The sequence below is a fragment of the Scyliorhinus torazame genome, chromosome 4, assembly GCF_047496885.1.
Source record: "Scyliorhinus torazame isolate Kashiwa2021f chromosome 4, sScyTor2.1, whole genome shotgun sequence".
Classification (NCBI taxonomy): Eukaryota; Metazoa; Chordata; class Chondrichthyes; order Carcharhiniformes; family Scyliorhinidae; genus Scyliorhinus; species Scyliorhinus torazame.
Window position 1 is genome coordinate 108,628,103 of NC_092710.1, and position 16,354 is coordinate 108,644,456.

At 48.0% G+C, this 16,354-nt stretch overlaps 1 protein-coding gene across 1 annotated transcript in view; it reads right to left on the reverse strand.

Moving 5' to 3' along the window:
* Positions 1–16,354, reverse strand: part of capn9 (calpain 9) — a 106,659-nt gene that overhangs the window by 58,159 nt on the left and 32,146 nt on the right. The window contains exons 5-8 of the mRNA XM_072498455.1: positions 11,060–11,228; positions 10,219–10,302; positions 6,785–6,870; positions 4,580–4,657 (exon numbers count right to left, since the gene is read on the reverse strand). Of these exons, the coding sequence (XP_072354556.1) occupies positions 4,580–4,657; positions 6,785–6,870; positions 10,219–10,302; positions 11,060–11,228 (417 nt within the window). The remainder of the gene's footprint in view (positions 1–4,579; positions 4,658–6,784; positions 6,871–10,218; positions 10,303–11,059; positions 11,229–16,354) is intronic.

Consider the following 16,354-nt stretch of genomic DNA (forward strand, 5'->3'; position numbering starts at 1 on the left):
AGCGAAGTGATTTGACCACTTCTTGGTTCCTGTGGCATAGGAACGTTGATGGCGTTCATAACAAAGAGAGACATTTGACCATGATGATTGATGGTTTTTGGACTCACACGAATGATTTGGACTTATTGTTGAATCACTGTTCCCATGACTTGTATATACCTTAACCTATCTACCTGTTTTTTGTTCAATTTTCTTAAAGTGTACAGAAAATATGTAACATATAAAAAAGGGGGGGATGCGGTGATGTGCATCAATGTAAATACATGCAGGCTAGCTAGACACTAGGGGGAGCACCAGAAACATCACTCGCACACACTCAACCAATAGATCAGTTAGATAGGACACGACCAATGGACATTCACGATACACACAGAGGTGACACAACCACAGGAGGGCATTACACCAACCCACATATAAAGGACTACCACACACATGATCTGCCTCTTTCCAGTGGAGACAGTCAGTGAGTAGAGACAGGGTTGATTCAATATTACACCCACCACGTGGATTGCAGCAACTGGTTAGTCAGTCTGGGTCGCTATAGTAGAATTAGCAGTAGTGTCGAACCCGAGTAATAGAAGTGTAAATAGTTTAATAAATGTGTTGAAGTTATCTCCACGTCTGAACTTTCCTTTGTCAAGTGCACCACAAGGAAGCTGCTTATGTTACACCTAGAGCATAACAAATCATCGCTGAGTCAAAATCCTGGAACTCCTTCCCTAACATCACTGCGGGAGTACCTACACCACATGGACTGCAGCGGTTCAAAAAGGCAGCTCATCACTACCTTCGTGAGAGCAATTAGGGAAGGGCAATAAATGCTCCCCTAAAAAAAAACCACATGTTATGACTGTAAAAGGACCGTGGCAAAGCAAGAAAATTAGAAATTACAACACAGAACAAGTCTGTGTGGCTCATCGCACCATTGTTGGGCTCTTAAACTGGAGCCCTCTGCTCTAACCCAACATTTTCATTTCAGAGTGCAGTTGCCTTCCCCAAACAATGTGGAATTCTGGGGGTTCTCATGGGAAAGGGTGTAGTGTAGTGGAACCGTTCCCATGAACATTCAGGAAATCTCATTCCCCACATGACTGGTTCAATGTCCAACTCCTTGTTAACTGGCTTTATTGTCTCTGCCTCAACAGATGCTAGTGGTCAAGCCTTCCCTGTTCTTAACTCTGTGCTCCTCCGACTTCCGCTTGTGACCAGTGATTGGTCACATAGAGGGCTGTTCCTGTTCAAAGTCACAGAAAAGGGCTCTTTTCACACAGATCCGGGTGGAATTTTGATGAAAAGGCATAGGTGAATATTGGAGGAGTAGTTTACCCCTGGAATGGTATGTCTTCTGATCACCGGACCCGGCAGAAAACAGTGAGAGGTTTGGCTGGAAAGTTGAAACAGTCTTGTGCTTCACAGACAGTCTCTTCCAGCATGCAGGCGAGGGAGGGGCAAGCTGTAAGGCCCCAGATACAGGAACTGATGACTTTTACCAAAGAGGAATTCCATAAACAGAGGAAAGAAATGCATGAGGATCCTGCAAAGGCCATTGCAGAAGCTGTACCCGGAAGAGTACTTTGGAGTGGATGAAGAGGTGTTTGGAGGTGCAGGGGTCACAGATTCGGGAGATTGAAGGAGTGATCTTGGACCACAGCGATTGTGCGGTGGCCCTGGAGGCAGAGATGGGACTCCTAGGAGGCCTTTGCAAAACGCTGAGGGCAAAGGTTGAGGAGCAGGAGAATGGCTCGAGAAGGCAGAACCTACGAATAGTGGGTCTGCCTGAAGGAGTGGAAGGTGAGAGTGCCACGAGGTACGTCTCGAGGATGCTGGCGGGACTGGTGGCAGAAGGGGTGCTAGATAAGGCACCTGAAGTGGACCGAGCGCATCGGTCTCTGAGGCAAAAGCCTAGAGCCGGGGAGCCGCCGTGGGCGGTGATCGTGAGACTCCATAAATTTGTGGAGAAAGAGACAATTCTACAGTGGGCCAGGGAGAAGCGTAGCTGCGATTGGTAGGGAAATAATGTCCGGATTTGTCAGGACATCGGAGCAGAGTTGGCAAAACGGCGGGCAGGTTTCAACAAGGCCGAGGTGGTGCTGTACCGGCGGCAGATCAGGTTTGAGGTGCTCTACCCGGCGAAATTATGGGTGACGTTCGGAGAACGGAGTATTATTTTGAGATGCCAGAAGCGGCCGAAGACTCCTCTAAGGAGCATAAACTGGGGGAGAACTGAGGGGCCAATGCTTGGGAACCGGGGTGCTGGCACTATGTAATGGTCGAGAGCATGTTTGAAGTGGGTGTAGGGATTGGGGGATTTTCGAACTCTGCTCCTCCAATTCTGGCCTCCTGGGCATCCACAATTTCCGTTGCTCCATCATCGACAGCTCTGCATTCAGCTGTCTTGGCCCTAAGCCCCCAGATTCTAATCACACACTTCTCTCTGCCTCACTTAAAGATATTGGTTGAAACCTTCCTTGAGCAAGCTTTTAAAAAAAATAATTTCCAATTAAGGAGCAATTTAACGTGGCCAATCCACCTAACCTGACATCCTTGGGTTGTGGGGGTGAGACCCACGCAGACACGGGGAGAATGTGCAAACTCCACACGGACAGTGACCCGGGGCCAGGATCGAACCCGGGTCCTCAGCGTCGTGAGGCAGTAGTGCTAACCATTGCTCCACCGTGCCGCCCCCTTTCGAGCACACTTTTCGTCATCTCTTCAAATATATCTTTCTGTGACTCGGTGTCAAATGTTATCTGATAATGCTCCGATGAAGCACCTCAGGACGTTTTACGAAGTTGAAAGGTGACAGACTAGCGACCTGTTCCAGGATAGAACTCACTACGGAAACAGATGTAAGCTTGCCTTGTGTGCACCACTCGGTGCAAGTAGAGAAACCACAATCAACTAATTTAAAAGTGCAGTATAAAAACAACTTATTGTTTTTCTATTGACGCACTGGGTGAAAAAACCTCTTCTAATGTATTCCTCTGGTGATATTCCTCAGTCCATGCCCCCTTGTTACCAATGCACCAAGTAATGCGTACAACACATCGCAATTTATCATTGTGAAATTTCACTCTTCTGTAAACCTGCATCGGATCCTCCCTTAACCTGCTGTGTTCCAGTCATTTTGCTGCTACCAATGGCTCCGGTATCATTCCTATAATGGGGTAGCCAGAAATCCAACATGGGCCATGTGGATGTACTGAATGAACAACATCAGTTTACTTGATCAAAGGTATTAGATTGAATTAAATCCTTACGGTCACAAAACGTATATCTGTTTAAATTCTAGCCCATATCCATTGGGGCTCATATTCCAAAAAAATACAGAGTAGGACCCATTCCAAAGCATTTTTAAACCTTAATGAAGAAAATTTACAGCGTACTCACTGTTGTAATGTAGGAAACAAGACAGCTAATTTGCAGACAGCAAGATCCCACAAACAACAATGTAATTATAACCAGATGATTTTTTTTTTTTTAAGTGATGTTGGTTGAGGGATAAATACTGGTCAGAACACAGGGGTCTACACCCCCACTCGTCTTCAAAATAGTGCAGTGGGATCTTTAACATTCACCTGAGACAGCAGACAGTTTAACACCTGACCTGAAAGGCAGCATCCCAACAGTGCAGCATTCCCTTAGCATTGCACTGGAGCATCAGCCTGAATTACATCCTCATGCCTTGGAATGGGACTTGAGACCACAACCTTCTGACTCAGAGATAAGAGTGTTACCCATGGTCATGGTGCAGATTCCTACCCACCCTGGACATGTACCCAGTCGAATCTCCAATTCAGCATGATTAAGATACCAGAGATGGATTTCCCAAAGTCAGCTCTTGTAGGCCTCAGAGGCCTGCGGTAACCAGGGGCAACAAACAGGCCTACATGTTGCCAGCTATAAGTCCCTTAAAATAATTAGGAGTCCTGGGCTTTGGTCTGTGCAAACCAGGTTCTTTTTTAAAATTTTTCCAATTAAGGGGCAAATTTGCATGGCAAATTCACCTACTCTGCACATCTTTGGGCTGTGCCTGTACTAGATAATTATGGTTATTAGGAAAGATTGGATATGGGCTAGGGCTGTTTACTTTGAAACACAGGAGGCTAAGTGGAGACCTAAGTGTACAAAATTATGAGGGGTCTAGATGGACTGAATGGAAAGGTCCGGTTATCCCATAGTTGAGGGATCCATAACCTGGGGCATAGATTTAGGATAGGTGGTAGGAGGCAGTGTAGAAGGGAAATTCACCCAAAGAGTGAGGGGGGAAATCTGGAACTCGCTTCCTGAAAGGGTGGTAGAGGCAGAGACCCTCACAACATTGAAAACATACTTGGACATGCCCCTGAATTGCGGTAACCTACAAGGCTATGGACCATGAGCTGGAAAGTGGGATTAGGCTGGATGGCTACTTGTCAGCTGACATAGAAACAATGGGCAGAATGGCCTCCTCCACGGCCATAAAGTTCTATGATTCTAAGCACATGATTGACAAGTATCATACGGGACCTGACAGGAATATATCAATCGACTTTCAAAGGGAATTCAAACTGCTTCTTATGTATCAGTTATTCTTTACCAGAACTCTCCGTCATCTTTGGAGACCATGTTCAGCCTTCGATTATCAGTGGCATCCACTGTCTTCCATTCAGTAGAGCTGCAACGCAGAGAAAGGAAGTTAGCTTGTCATACTTTACGGTCTTATTTTATCAAAAATTAATGCATTGGTTAATAAATAATTTCAATAGGGAATTCAGGAGAAGCTTTGTTACCCCAAGGGTGGTGAGAATATGGAACTCGGTACCATTGGGCGTCATTGAGGCAAAGAGTCTAGAGAAATTTAAGTCAGATAAACACAGGAGGGAGAAAGCAACAGGAGGACATGCTTATAGCAGTGATGGGCAACCTAGGCTAGTGGGTGGGCCGCATGAGTGACCCTCCTTCATCTCAGTGGGCCGCAAGATTGAAATGGAGCTTGTCCATTAACTATGACCCTCGAATAAAATTGGAAACATTTAACACACACCAAGTATTTCATAACAAGTTCTAGAAAATGCTTTCCCATTCATACATTAATAGAACTCAACTATAAGTGGCAAAAACAAAATATTTACACTTAGGACACAGTTGGGAATGCTCGGCTCTCACACTCAACGTTGTGAGCAATCAGCACGCACCTCACTTCACCTGCCCTTGCTTTACGTGCACATAACCTCAGCCACAGCGGTAGAAATAAAACTACGTGGATGGAAATCAGCGGAATGTGGCAAACCTGCGTATGGGCAACGGTCAACAAAATGGGTGGAGTTTTCTCATATTCTTTTCAGTGTGAGGCTCTGGCTGAAAGCCGGCGTGTACCTCTCCAGCTGCACAGCCGAGTTTTTATAATAATCTTTATTGTCACAAGTAGGCTTACATCAACGCTGCAATGCAGTTACTGTGAAAAGCTCCTAGTCGCCACATTCCGGAGCCTGTTCGGGTACACAGAGGGAGAATGCAGAATGTCCAAATTACCTAACAGCACGTCTTTCGGGCATTGTGGGAGGAAACCCACACAGACATGGGGAGAACGTGCCGACTCCACACCGACAGTGACCCAAGCCGGGAATCAGGAGCTGTGAAGCAACAGTGCTACCGTGCTGCCCCAGATTTTTAGTCCAGATTTTGAGCCACTCTGAAAATCAAATCCAGTGGGCATGGTTTATGCCATCACTGTGGTGGATTGGGGCCTGATAGAGACAGCAAGGCCGGCTCCGCAGAGATTAGGGCGTCCTTGAAAAAGCCACCCGAATCAGTAGAGAAAAAAAAACCTCCAGCCCTCCCCCTTCCGATCTGTGGACACGGGCACCCCCCCCCGCCCCCCCCATAAGCATCGGGGGTTCCTCCCCACACCACAAACTCCACCAACAACCCACCACCACCATCGGCATTAGGGCCATCGCCCCCACTCCACCACCATCAGCATTGGGAGCCCCCGGAGCCCAAACAAACATAATGCAAACCCTGCCCCCAATGGGGATAAAGCCCGGCAGTGCTGGCATGTGGCAGCTGGCAGAGCCCGTCCCGCCACATGATTTCCCCTCTCACTGAATATTCAGACCTCACCTACATGATGGCCAAAACAGGTTTTGAAAAATGAGATTCAATTGAGTGGATTAATCCCCCCCCCCACCCCTGGCGCAAAGGTAAGTAGAGCCCCAGGGGAGGGGGGGATTAATCCACTTGATTGAATCTCGTTTTTCAAAACCTCTTGTAGCCATCATGCAGGTGAGGTATGAATATTCAGTGAGGGGGGGAATCATGTGGCGGGACGGGCTCCGTAAATATAGCAAAATGTATTTAAATAAGTTTTCCGCCCTTTATGGGCGAGAACCTCATGGTGTCACCATCAAGGGGCATAGAAAATTGGAAAACGCAATCTCGCCCTCAAGAATCGCATTTTCCGATTTTCGCAAGATTTTCTGCCTGAGGCACCGTTCTCACTGACGGCTAGCACAGGCTGAAAATCGTCCCTAATGTCTCGTGGACTGCACTCGGAACCCTGATTGGCCGCCTGCGGCCCCTGGGCCACAAGTTGTCCACCACTGGCTTATTGGATGAGATGGATAGGTCTGGGAAGAGGCTCATGTGGGCCATAAACACCAGCTTAGAGTAGATGTGCTATAAATTCGATGTAACCTTAACTCTTGGCGATTAAAATCACCAGTAAATCTATGATGTACTGGGTTGTGTTGTGATGATGTGCTTTCTTCCTATCCTGCCCTATGGTTTATCCATCACCTACTCGTCACTCCAGGATCCATTCCACTCTACTTGACCCCAGGGATTTCGTACACGGATCATCTGCACTGGGCGACCTCTGGAGTTCACCTACAAAAGAGATAAAAGAGATCAGAGAGCCAATTCGTATTCATAGGATCGATTTTGTTCCCACGTCCACCGTCAGCGAGAACGGCGACCTGTCACAAAATCTCGCGAGATCTTGTTTCCCGATTTTCTGTGCCCCTCGCTGGTGACATAACAAGATTCACAGGGTGGGGGAGTGGGGGGACATGACTGGGCACTGCCCCGGCACAGGTTGGCACTGTCCAGTTGGCAGTGATAACCTGGCAACGACAACCTGGCAGCGATAACCTGGCAGCGACAACCTGGCAGTGACAACCTGGCAGCGAAAACCTGGCAGCGGCAATCTGGCAGCGAAAACCTGGCAGCGACAATCTGGCAGTGACAACCTGGCAGTGACAATCTGTGCTCGAAGGACGGCCAGGAGGCAGACCCTCTGGTGAGCCCCATTGGGGACAGGGTTATGTACGTTAGGGAGGGGGGTCTCTGGTGCTGATGCTCGTGGGAGGTTGTGGAGGGAGCTAATGGTGGTGGATGGTGGGTGGGTTGGGTGGGGGTAATGGTGAGTGCCCCCCATGCTGATGTTTATGGTGGTGGTGGTTGGGGGGGGGGGGGTGGTTGGGAGCCCCGATGCTGGTGGTTGTGGTTGGGGGGGGGGAGGGAGAGGGCAGGAGATGGGTGAGCACCCCAGTGCTGATGGTGGTGGAGGGAAGCAGAGCCTGTGTCCGTGATCCGAAGGAGGGGGGTATTTATTTTTTGCGCTGACCGGGCACCGTTTTTGAAGGGCCTTGACAGCTCGATCAGGCCCCAACCTGCCATAGTGACAGCGTCAACCACGCCCACTGAACCTGTCTCAGAGAGGCTCCAATTCTGGACTAAAATCTTGGCTGTGCAGCTGGAGAGGAACACGCTGGGTTTCCGTCAGGGCCTGACACTGAAACTATGTGGGAAACCTCCGCCCACAGTGTGCCGCAAGTTATACAAAAAGATCCAGAAAAGATATAATCTACCACTCCTAGGGGGAGCTGTGCTCAAAGGAAACCCATCTTAAAACAACTGTGGTCTCTCTTGCTCCATTTGAAAATGGCTCTGCCTCATGCCACCCCGCACTACCCATCCCCCCCTCCCAGTGTAAGTCAGGGATTGGGGTGCAGGGGGGGTGAAGGGGTTATAACACTGTGCACAGATGTATTTCTGTATATGCATTAGATAAAGCAGGAGGGGCAAGCTATGGCCTGGGGGAGCATTTGGTCAGGCCGGACAATCCAAGGGGTCGAGCAACCACAGGGAGTGGTTTCGGGTATGTTGGCCAATGAGCAGTGTCCAGGGCAGGTGTGGGACGGGCATTTCTCGCAGAGTATGACTACAATGCGAGAGAAGGGTGGCACACATGGAGGAGTATTGGGAGCAGCACAATAATATTTCATAGTCCAGGAAGAGCAGTCACATTGATCATAGAATTTACAGTGCAGAAGGAGGCCATTCTGCCCATCGGATCTGCACCGGGTCTGCACGGCCCTTAGGAAAGCACCCCACTTAAGCCCACATCTCCACCCCATCCCCGTAACCTAGTAACCCCACCCAATGGATTCAAGTCTGTTTTTTGGACTTTAGGATGCAAAGACAGACTGGCACAGCTGAAAGGTAAGAGAAAGGCAGAGTTGAAGGAGAAGTTGAGATCAGAGTGCCAATGATTACAGCATCATCACTATTCACCTCTAGCCCTAGCTTATGGAAAGCGGGGTTTTACTCATTTAGAATACAATGTGGAAAAGTGTGAGGTTATGCCCTTTGGAAGGAGGAATGGAGGCATAGACTATTTTCTAAATGGGGAAATGCTTAGGAAATCAGAAGCACAATGAGCAGTGTCCAGGGCAGGTGTGGGACAGGCATTTCTCGAAGAGTGTGACTACAATGTGAGAGAATACATGGACGGGTATTGGGAGCAGCAAATAATGTTTGACAGTCCAGGAAGAGCAGTCACATTGATCATAGAATTTACAGAGCAGAAGGAAGCCTTGTTCATGATTATCTTAAGGTTAATATGCAGGTTCAGTCGGCAGTTAGGAAGGCAAATGCAATGTCAGCATTCATGATGAGAGGGCTAGAATACAAGACCAGGGGTATACTTCTGAGGCTATATAAGGCTCTAGTCAGACTCCATTTGGAGTATTGTGAGCAGTTTTGTGCCCCATATCTAAGGAAGAATGTGCTGGCCTTGGAAAGGATCCAGATGAGGTTCACAAGAATGATCCTTGGAATGAAGAACTTGTCATATGAGGAACGGTTGAGGACTCTGGGTCTGTACTCGGAGTTTAGAAGGATGAGGGGGATCTTATTGAAACTTACAGGATACTGCGAGGCCTGGATAGAGTGGACGTGGAGAGGATGTTTCCACGTGTAGGAAAAACGAGAACCAGAGGACACAATCTCAGACTAAAGGGACAATCCTTTAAAACAGAGACGAGAAGGAATTTTCTCAGCCAGAGGGTGATGAATCTGTGGAACTCTTAGCCGCAGAAGGCTGTGGGGGCCAAATCACTGAGTGTCTTTAAGACAGAGATAGAGAGGTTCTTGATTAATAAGGGGATCAGGGGTTATGGGGAGAAGGCAGGAGAATGGGGATGAGAAAAATATCAGCCATGATTGAATGGTGGAGCAGAGTCGATGGGCCGAGTGGCTCCTATGTCTTATGGTCTTATGGAGATGTAGAAGGAAACGGGAATATCTACCTGTCTTGTGCTACACTATTAGACATCCTCATGCTTAGCCTGACAGTAATTGGCAGAGGGCCTTGTATGGCTTCCAAGGCTTAATGTCCTCGATTCTGACCTGGACTTTCAGAGGATTTTGTGATTAATTCAGCACAGGGGTGGATGCTTCTCAAACAGTGCAACCGCCATGTGAAGTTTTTAAAAATGTATTCCTGAGATCTGTGCATCGCTGACTAGGCCAGCATTCATTGCCCATCCCTAATTGCTCTTAAGAAGGTGGTGGTAAGTTGCCTTTTTGAACCGCTGTGGTAGGGAGTGCTGGAGGGAGACAGTTCCAAGATTTTGACCCAGCGACAGTGAAGGAAAGGTGATTTTCTGCTGGAAGATGTGCGCAGACACCAGGTAAAGACAGGAGTGGGCTCAGCTATGGAACAGATCTCGGATCAAACGAGCCCACTAGTACTCAAAGGCAAGGCTTGACACCTGACGAATAATAATCATTGAGGTAAGGTGCCTTTATTATGACCAGAAGGCAGAACCACAGCAAGGAGGAAAGAATGAGGTCAGGGTGGTAGGAATACACAGTTCAATAAAACAACATAGCGATTAGCATCTATTAGCATACCTAATGAGAAATACAAGCTTATATCAGAGAACTCACCTGATCCAAACCGGTAACAGAATATGCATGTCCTTTGACTAGTCCTGTTTTGGTGCGAGCTTCTGTCTCAGTCACACTTGTAATCTTCAAAAGTGAAAAGATATGTGTTAGCATCGTTAATGATTTAGGTCTACAGGGCCTGCTACATGTAGTGGGCCCTTTAAGGCTAATGTGATTTTTAAAAAAAGAATTTCTACAAAAAAATATTTTTCCTTCCCAGATATTATTGAAAGACAAGAAGATTGCACCATTCTCGGAAATTAACTCTCTGCCTTCCAAGAGCAGGTTCAGGTGAACACCCGGCACTTCTGGACATAAACCATACCGCAAAACCATTGAGTTTTTCCAATCAGCAACAATAGTTTGGGTAGATGGTCCATGCTATTCGCCCCCATTGAAATATGGGCAGTTTAAGCATGAGTGGTTAAGCAGTGGGGACAGTATTACAAAATCATTTGGAATGGAAATTCTCCACATATGCGGAGCAAGTTTTCACCCCTGTTCTCGGTGGGCGGGAATCATGGAGGAGGGGAAGAATCCAGCGGGAGCCCCAAAACCGGTTACCCCAGTGGGATTTCCCATTGAGATTGTTCCCCCACCAATGATGCAATGGGGTTCCCACCATGAAAGGTCAGAACCCCATTAGCATACATTTAAATATACATAGGAGGCCAACCTACGTAGCATCCCCCCACGTAGGGAATTAATTCCCTGTCGGCATGGCAACAGGTCTTGACAAACAGGGACCTGATGAACAGAACCTACCGGGAGTGCCCAGAGGGGAGAGAGTCATGCCCAAGCACTGCCCCCTGGCACTGCTCCCTGAATTTTGAATACTCACGTCAATGGAACATCCCAACATGGAGCCTCGTTTCAATGCCTTGTGAAGGAGGGTATAGAAATTTGGGGGTGGCTCTTTCAACTTGAATGTCTCTCCCATTCCACCAGTAAAGTCTTCCATAGCCTCTAATGTGTTGCCTCCTTTCAGCGATTCATAGCCGCCATGTAATCTGTTAATACACAGTTAGATTAACACCATTAAAGTGTACGTTTTGATCGTTCTGTCTACGAAAAAGTAATCCAGTCCCATTTTGTGTTCACCCACTTTTTCTCGGTTCTTCTTACATATCCTTGATATCAGGGATACCAATGCCAGGGCCTCTGTCCTTCATTCAATCTCTCCAAAGAGGCTAGGGGCCTCCTGACCTGGCTCTGGTGATTGTACTCAAGAGGCAACACAGCAGAGTAAGGGTCACCTGGCCTGGGGTGACCAATCGGGACTCAGAGTGGGGAACCACCCCAAGGGAGGGGGGGGGGGGGTAACATAGGAATCATGGCAGCCAATTTGCACACAGCAAGCTCCCATATACAGCAATGACCAGTTAATCAGTTTTCATGGAGTTTTTTTTTTAATTTAGAGTACCCAATTATTTTTTTTCCAATTAAGGGGCAATTTAGTTTGGCCAATCCACCTAACCTGCATATCTTTGGGTTTTTGGGGGTGAAACCCACGCAGACACGGGGAGAATATGCAAACTCCACACAGACAGTGACCCAGGGGCGGGATTCGAACCCGGGTCCTCAGCGCCGCAGTCCCAGTGCTAACCACTGCGCCACATGCCGACCCTGTTTTCATGGAGTTGATTGATGGATCAATATTGTCTAAGACATTGGGGAGAGTTCCCTTGCTCTCCTTTCAAATGTATCATGGGATTTTTACCTAAGAGGGAAGACGAGGCCTCACTTTAAGCTCTGAATAGAAAGACGGCGCCTCTGACACTGCAGCACTCCCACAGTACTGCAGTGGTAATGTAAACCTGAAGGATGTATTCATGTCTTTAGACTGTGCCACTAAAGTATGGCCTTCTGACTCAGAGGTGACGGGTGGTATCCACTGAGCAACAATCGACACCAAGAACAACCTCTCTGACAGAGTCCATTAACAAAGTTCATCTATTTACGTTGGATCCTTCTACTTCTGGAGGATATTCAATTGGATAACATCAAGCACATCCATCATTCCTGAGACAATGGTTATTTGACAAAAGCTACAGAGGGAAAACAATGGGTCAAGGAGGAAAACTCTAGTAGATCCACTAAATGGGAAACAGGCACATGTGTTATAAGTGTTATACCCTAGTTCAACTCTATGGCTTGACTGTTAGGGTGAATCTAGAAGTTTGGTGGTTTATCTTACTGGACTAGTAAACCAGACAACTTGAGTTCCGAATTCCATCATAGCAGTTTGCCAAATTTTAACTCAGTTTAAACAAACTCAGATTCAAAAAGCTGGTTTCAGTAAAAGTGATCATAGCTGTCTAACGGTGATGAAAAACCCTACAGTTGCTCGGAGATGGAAATCGGCCGCTATACAATTCCAGGTCCACACTAATGCATTTAATGTTGCTAATTCTCCAAGATTGTGCTCGAATTTCCGGAACACTGTTGCCAGCAACGCAGGGGATGTCATAATATACACCAGTATATCATGGTGCAGATTACACACACACTGATGGACACACAGCGGGACCAATCAACACACACAACACCGCAGCCAATCACCAGTTAGAGCACACGCACTATAAAGACAGGGGGCATCAGAGTTCCCGCTCATTTGAGATGCAGCCTCCTAGTAGGACAAAGCTTACAGCTTGCAGCACAGATCTTCACCATGTGTTGAGTGCATAGACTGGTTAGGACAAGGCATAGGTCTTTAGTTCAATCTAATATCGTGTTAACCCACAGTGAAAGTATGTTCAACAGTTTCTGACTTAATAAAATAGTGTTGCACTATTTTAAGTGTTGGTGGCCTGTATGTGTTCCATGGATCCAGAGCACCCAACACATCAGGGGAGAGACTCATAGAGGCATTAAAAATAAATGATCATTGTCCTTGGATATGTTAGTTTATTAGTTACAAGAATGTTGGAAATGGCAGGATAAAAAGGCTCCTTGGCCAGCTCCAGTTGGAGGCTCAATATCTTGGGCTGGTTTCTCCATTTGGGAGATTAAGGGCGAGATCTACTGGTCGCGTTGCGTCCGAAAAGCAGGGCGGCACAGCCGATATTTGCCAGAAGATCCCACTTCCGGGATCTACCCGGCTTGTCACAGCTCGCGGCGCAGTGGTTAGCATTGCTGCCTTACAGCTCCAGGGACCCGGGTTCAATTCCAGCCTCAGATCACTGTCTGTGTGGAGTTTCTCCCTCGTGTCTGCGTGGTTTCTCCCCACAGACCAAAGATGTGCAGGTTAGGTGGATTGGCCAAGCTAAATTGGCCCCTTAGTGTCCAGATGTTTGGGTGGGGTTACTGAGTTACAGGGATAGGGTGGAGGCGTGGGGCTTAAGTAGGGTGCTCTTTCCAAGGGCCAGTGCAGACTGAATGGGCGTCTTTCTACATTGTAAATACTGTGAAAAAAAAATTCTATCTATCTAACGCGATATCGTGAGACGTCGCGATGTGAATCTCGCCCATTGTGGCCGATCACTTTCTGGCAAATTTATATGTTAGAATGAGACTCGATGGGTCGAATGGCCTCCTTCTGCACTGTAAATTCTATGATAATCTATGATAATCTATGAGACAGCTAGTCTCACTCTAATATGCGTTTTTGAGATCTAACCAAGGCGTGAGATCTAACTCCCTTGCCTTGGAGACCTTTGGCAAGCACCACTCAGTACTGATCACAAACCAGGCCCAGATGGAATTGCACTCGTTTGGGCCTCGCTGGGGATCGGAGCCTGGCACCTGGCAGTGCCACTTGGGAGGCAGTCTGCCACTACCAAGGTGCCCTGGTGGCACTGCCAGCTGGCATGGGCTAGGGTACCAGGCTGGGAGTGTCAAGGTGCCAAGCTGGCATTTTATGCGCAGCGGCGATCGGGCTGGGTGTAGTCCAGCCAGAACTGAATCGCACTACCGCTGGGGGTGTTATTTGATCTGATATTCGGAGACAGAAATTGGCCCACAATCTGCCGTCATGAATTGGATGCAATTCCCAGCCGCGCTGGCTTCCGATTCGCTGGGGCTGGAATTTGCATTAAAGAACCTGACAAGCTGGAGCTGCTTATAAGCGCTCCACTCATCACACGCTCTCATTCCAGCCAAGATGAATGACCTCCTTAGGCCAGGCAACCTGATTGAAGGTGATGTAGTTCGATGCCCAGGCACATACAGCATCCATCTCAGCTCTGATGCACCTGTGTACAGATGTTTACGAGATCCCACACAGGTCTCTGCTCAAGCCCTGTAAAGAGCCAGAGGCATAAAAGTTCAGGACAACCGTCACCGGGAGCGGGAGTCCTCCTCCATACGCTCGCTGTGCCAGGTGAGCCACAGATGTGTGGTGGGGTATGTGGAACATTCCTTGTTCCAGGCCTACCCGGGTACCCTCCCACAATTCCTTTACCGTTACGTTGATGACTATTTTGGTGCCGCTTCATGCTCTCGGCCAGACCTGGAAAAATTCATCAACTTCACTTCCAGTTTCCACCCCTCCATCACTTTCACATGGTCCATCTCAGACACTTCCCTTCCCTTCCTTGATCTTTCTGTCTCCATTTCCAGCAATAGACTATCCACTAATATCACTACAAGCCCACTGACTCCCACAGATATCTGGACTACAGCTCTTCGCACCCTACACCCTGTAAGGACTCCATCCCTTTCTCTCAGCTCCTTTGCCTCCGTCGCATTTGTCCCGATGATGCCACTTTCCAAAATGTTGCTTCAAAAAGGAGTTCCTTCTTCCTCAACCGTGATTTCCCACCTACAGTTGTGGACAGGGCCCTCAACAGTGTGCGGTCCATCTCCCACACCACTACCCTTGCCCCCTCCCCTCCCTCCCAGAACAAGGATAGAGTCCCCCTCGTTCTCACATTTCACCCCACCAGCCTCCGTCTGCAAAGCATAATCCTCCGCCATTTTCGCCAACTCCAGCGTGATGCCACCACCAAACACATCTTCCCTTCACTCCCTCTGTCAGCATTCCGCAGAGACTGTTCGCTCTGAGATAATCCAGTCCGCTCCTCCACCATACCCAACACCTCTCCCATCACCCATGGCACCTTCCCATGCAATCGCAGAAGGTGTAACACCTGCCCCTTTACCTCTTCCATGCTTAACATCCCAGGCCCAAAACACTCATTCCAGGTTAAGCAGCGTTACACTTTCACCTCGTCCAAATTGGTCTATTGCATTCGCTGCTCCGAAACGCAGACTGGGTGATCGCTTTGCTGAGCACCTTCGGTCGGTGCGCATTCAGGACCCTGACCGTCCTGTTGCTTGCCATTTTAACACAAGACCCTGCTCCCATGCCCACATGTCTGTTCTTGGCCTGCTGCAATGTTGCAGTGAAGCTCAACGCAAACTGGAGAAACAACATCTCATCTTCCGGTTAGGCGCACTGCAGCCTTCCGGTCTCAACATCGAATTCAACAACTTTAGTAGATTAGCTCCACCCCACCTCGACCCATTTGTTTTCATCCCATTTCATTTTAACAGATCTTCACCATTTCTTTCTCTCTTGTCTTTCTTTATATATATTCACCCCCACCCCCTCCCCCATTTTATCCACCTTTCGTTACCCTTTCTCCCCTTTGCTTCCCCCTTCCCCTCCCCCACATCTACATCTGTCACAGTTTACCCTCTTTTGTTAGTTTCTCTGCAGTTTGGCCTTTCACACCTTTTATTCTCTGAGGACTGCCATTAGCACTCTTTCCCCTTGCTTCCTGTGGGTATTATCACCCCGTTTCCCTGGATTTCTGTGGCTATGTCTCATCTTTCATTCTAACTCCACAGTACAAATATTTCCCATTTTCTCTTTCTTTAGCTTTGACAAAGGGTCACCTGGACTCGAAACGTTAGCTCTTTTCTCTTCCTACAGATGCTGCCAGACCTGCTGAGATTTTCCAGCATTTTCTTTTTGGTTTCAGATTCCAGCATCCGCAGTAATTTGCTTTTATTACGTGTGGTGGGGATGGTCACCGTGTTCTGTCAGTCACCTGCATGCGAAGAGGCTTGTGTACGGGCATGTCCTGCAGCTGGGGTAAGTGAGGGAGGTGTGCGTTTGCTGCAATGTGATGTGGGGCCTGGGTGTGACACAGCGGTTGTGACAGAGAGCTGATTACGTATCCTTGCCAGG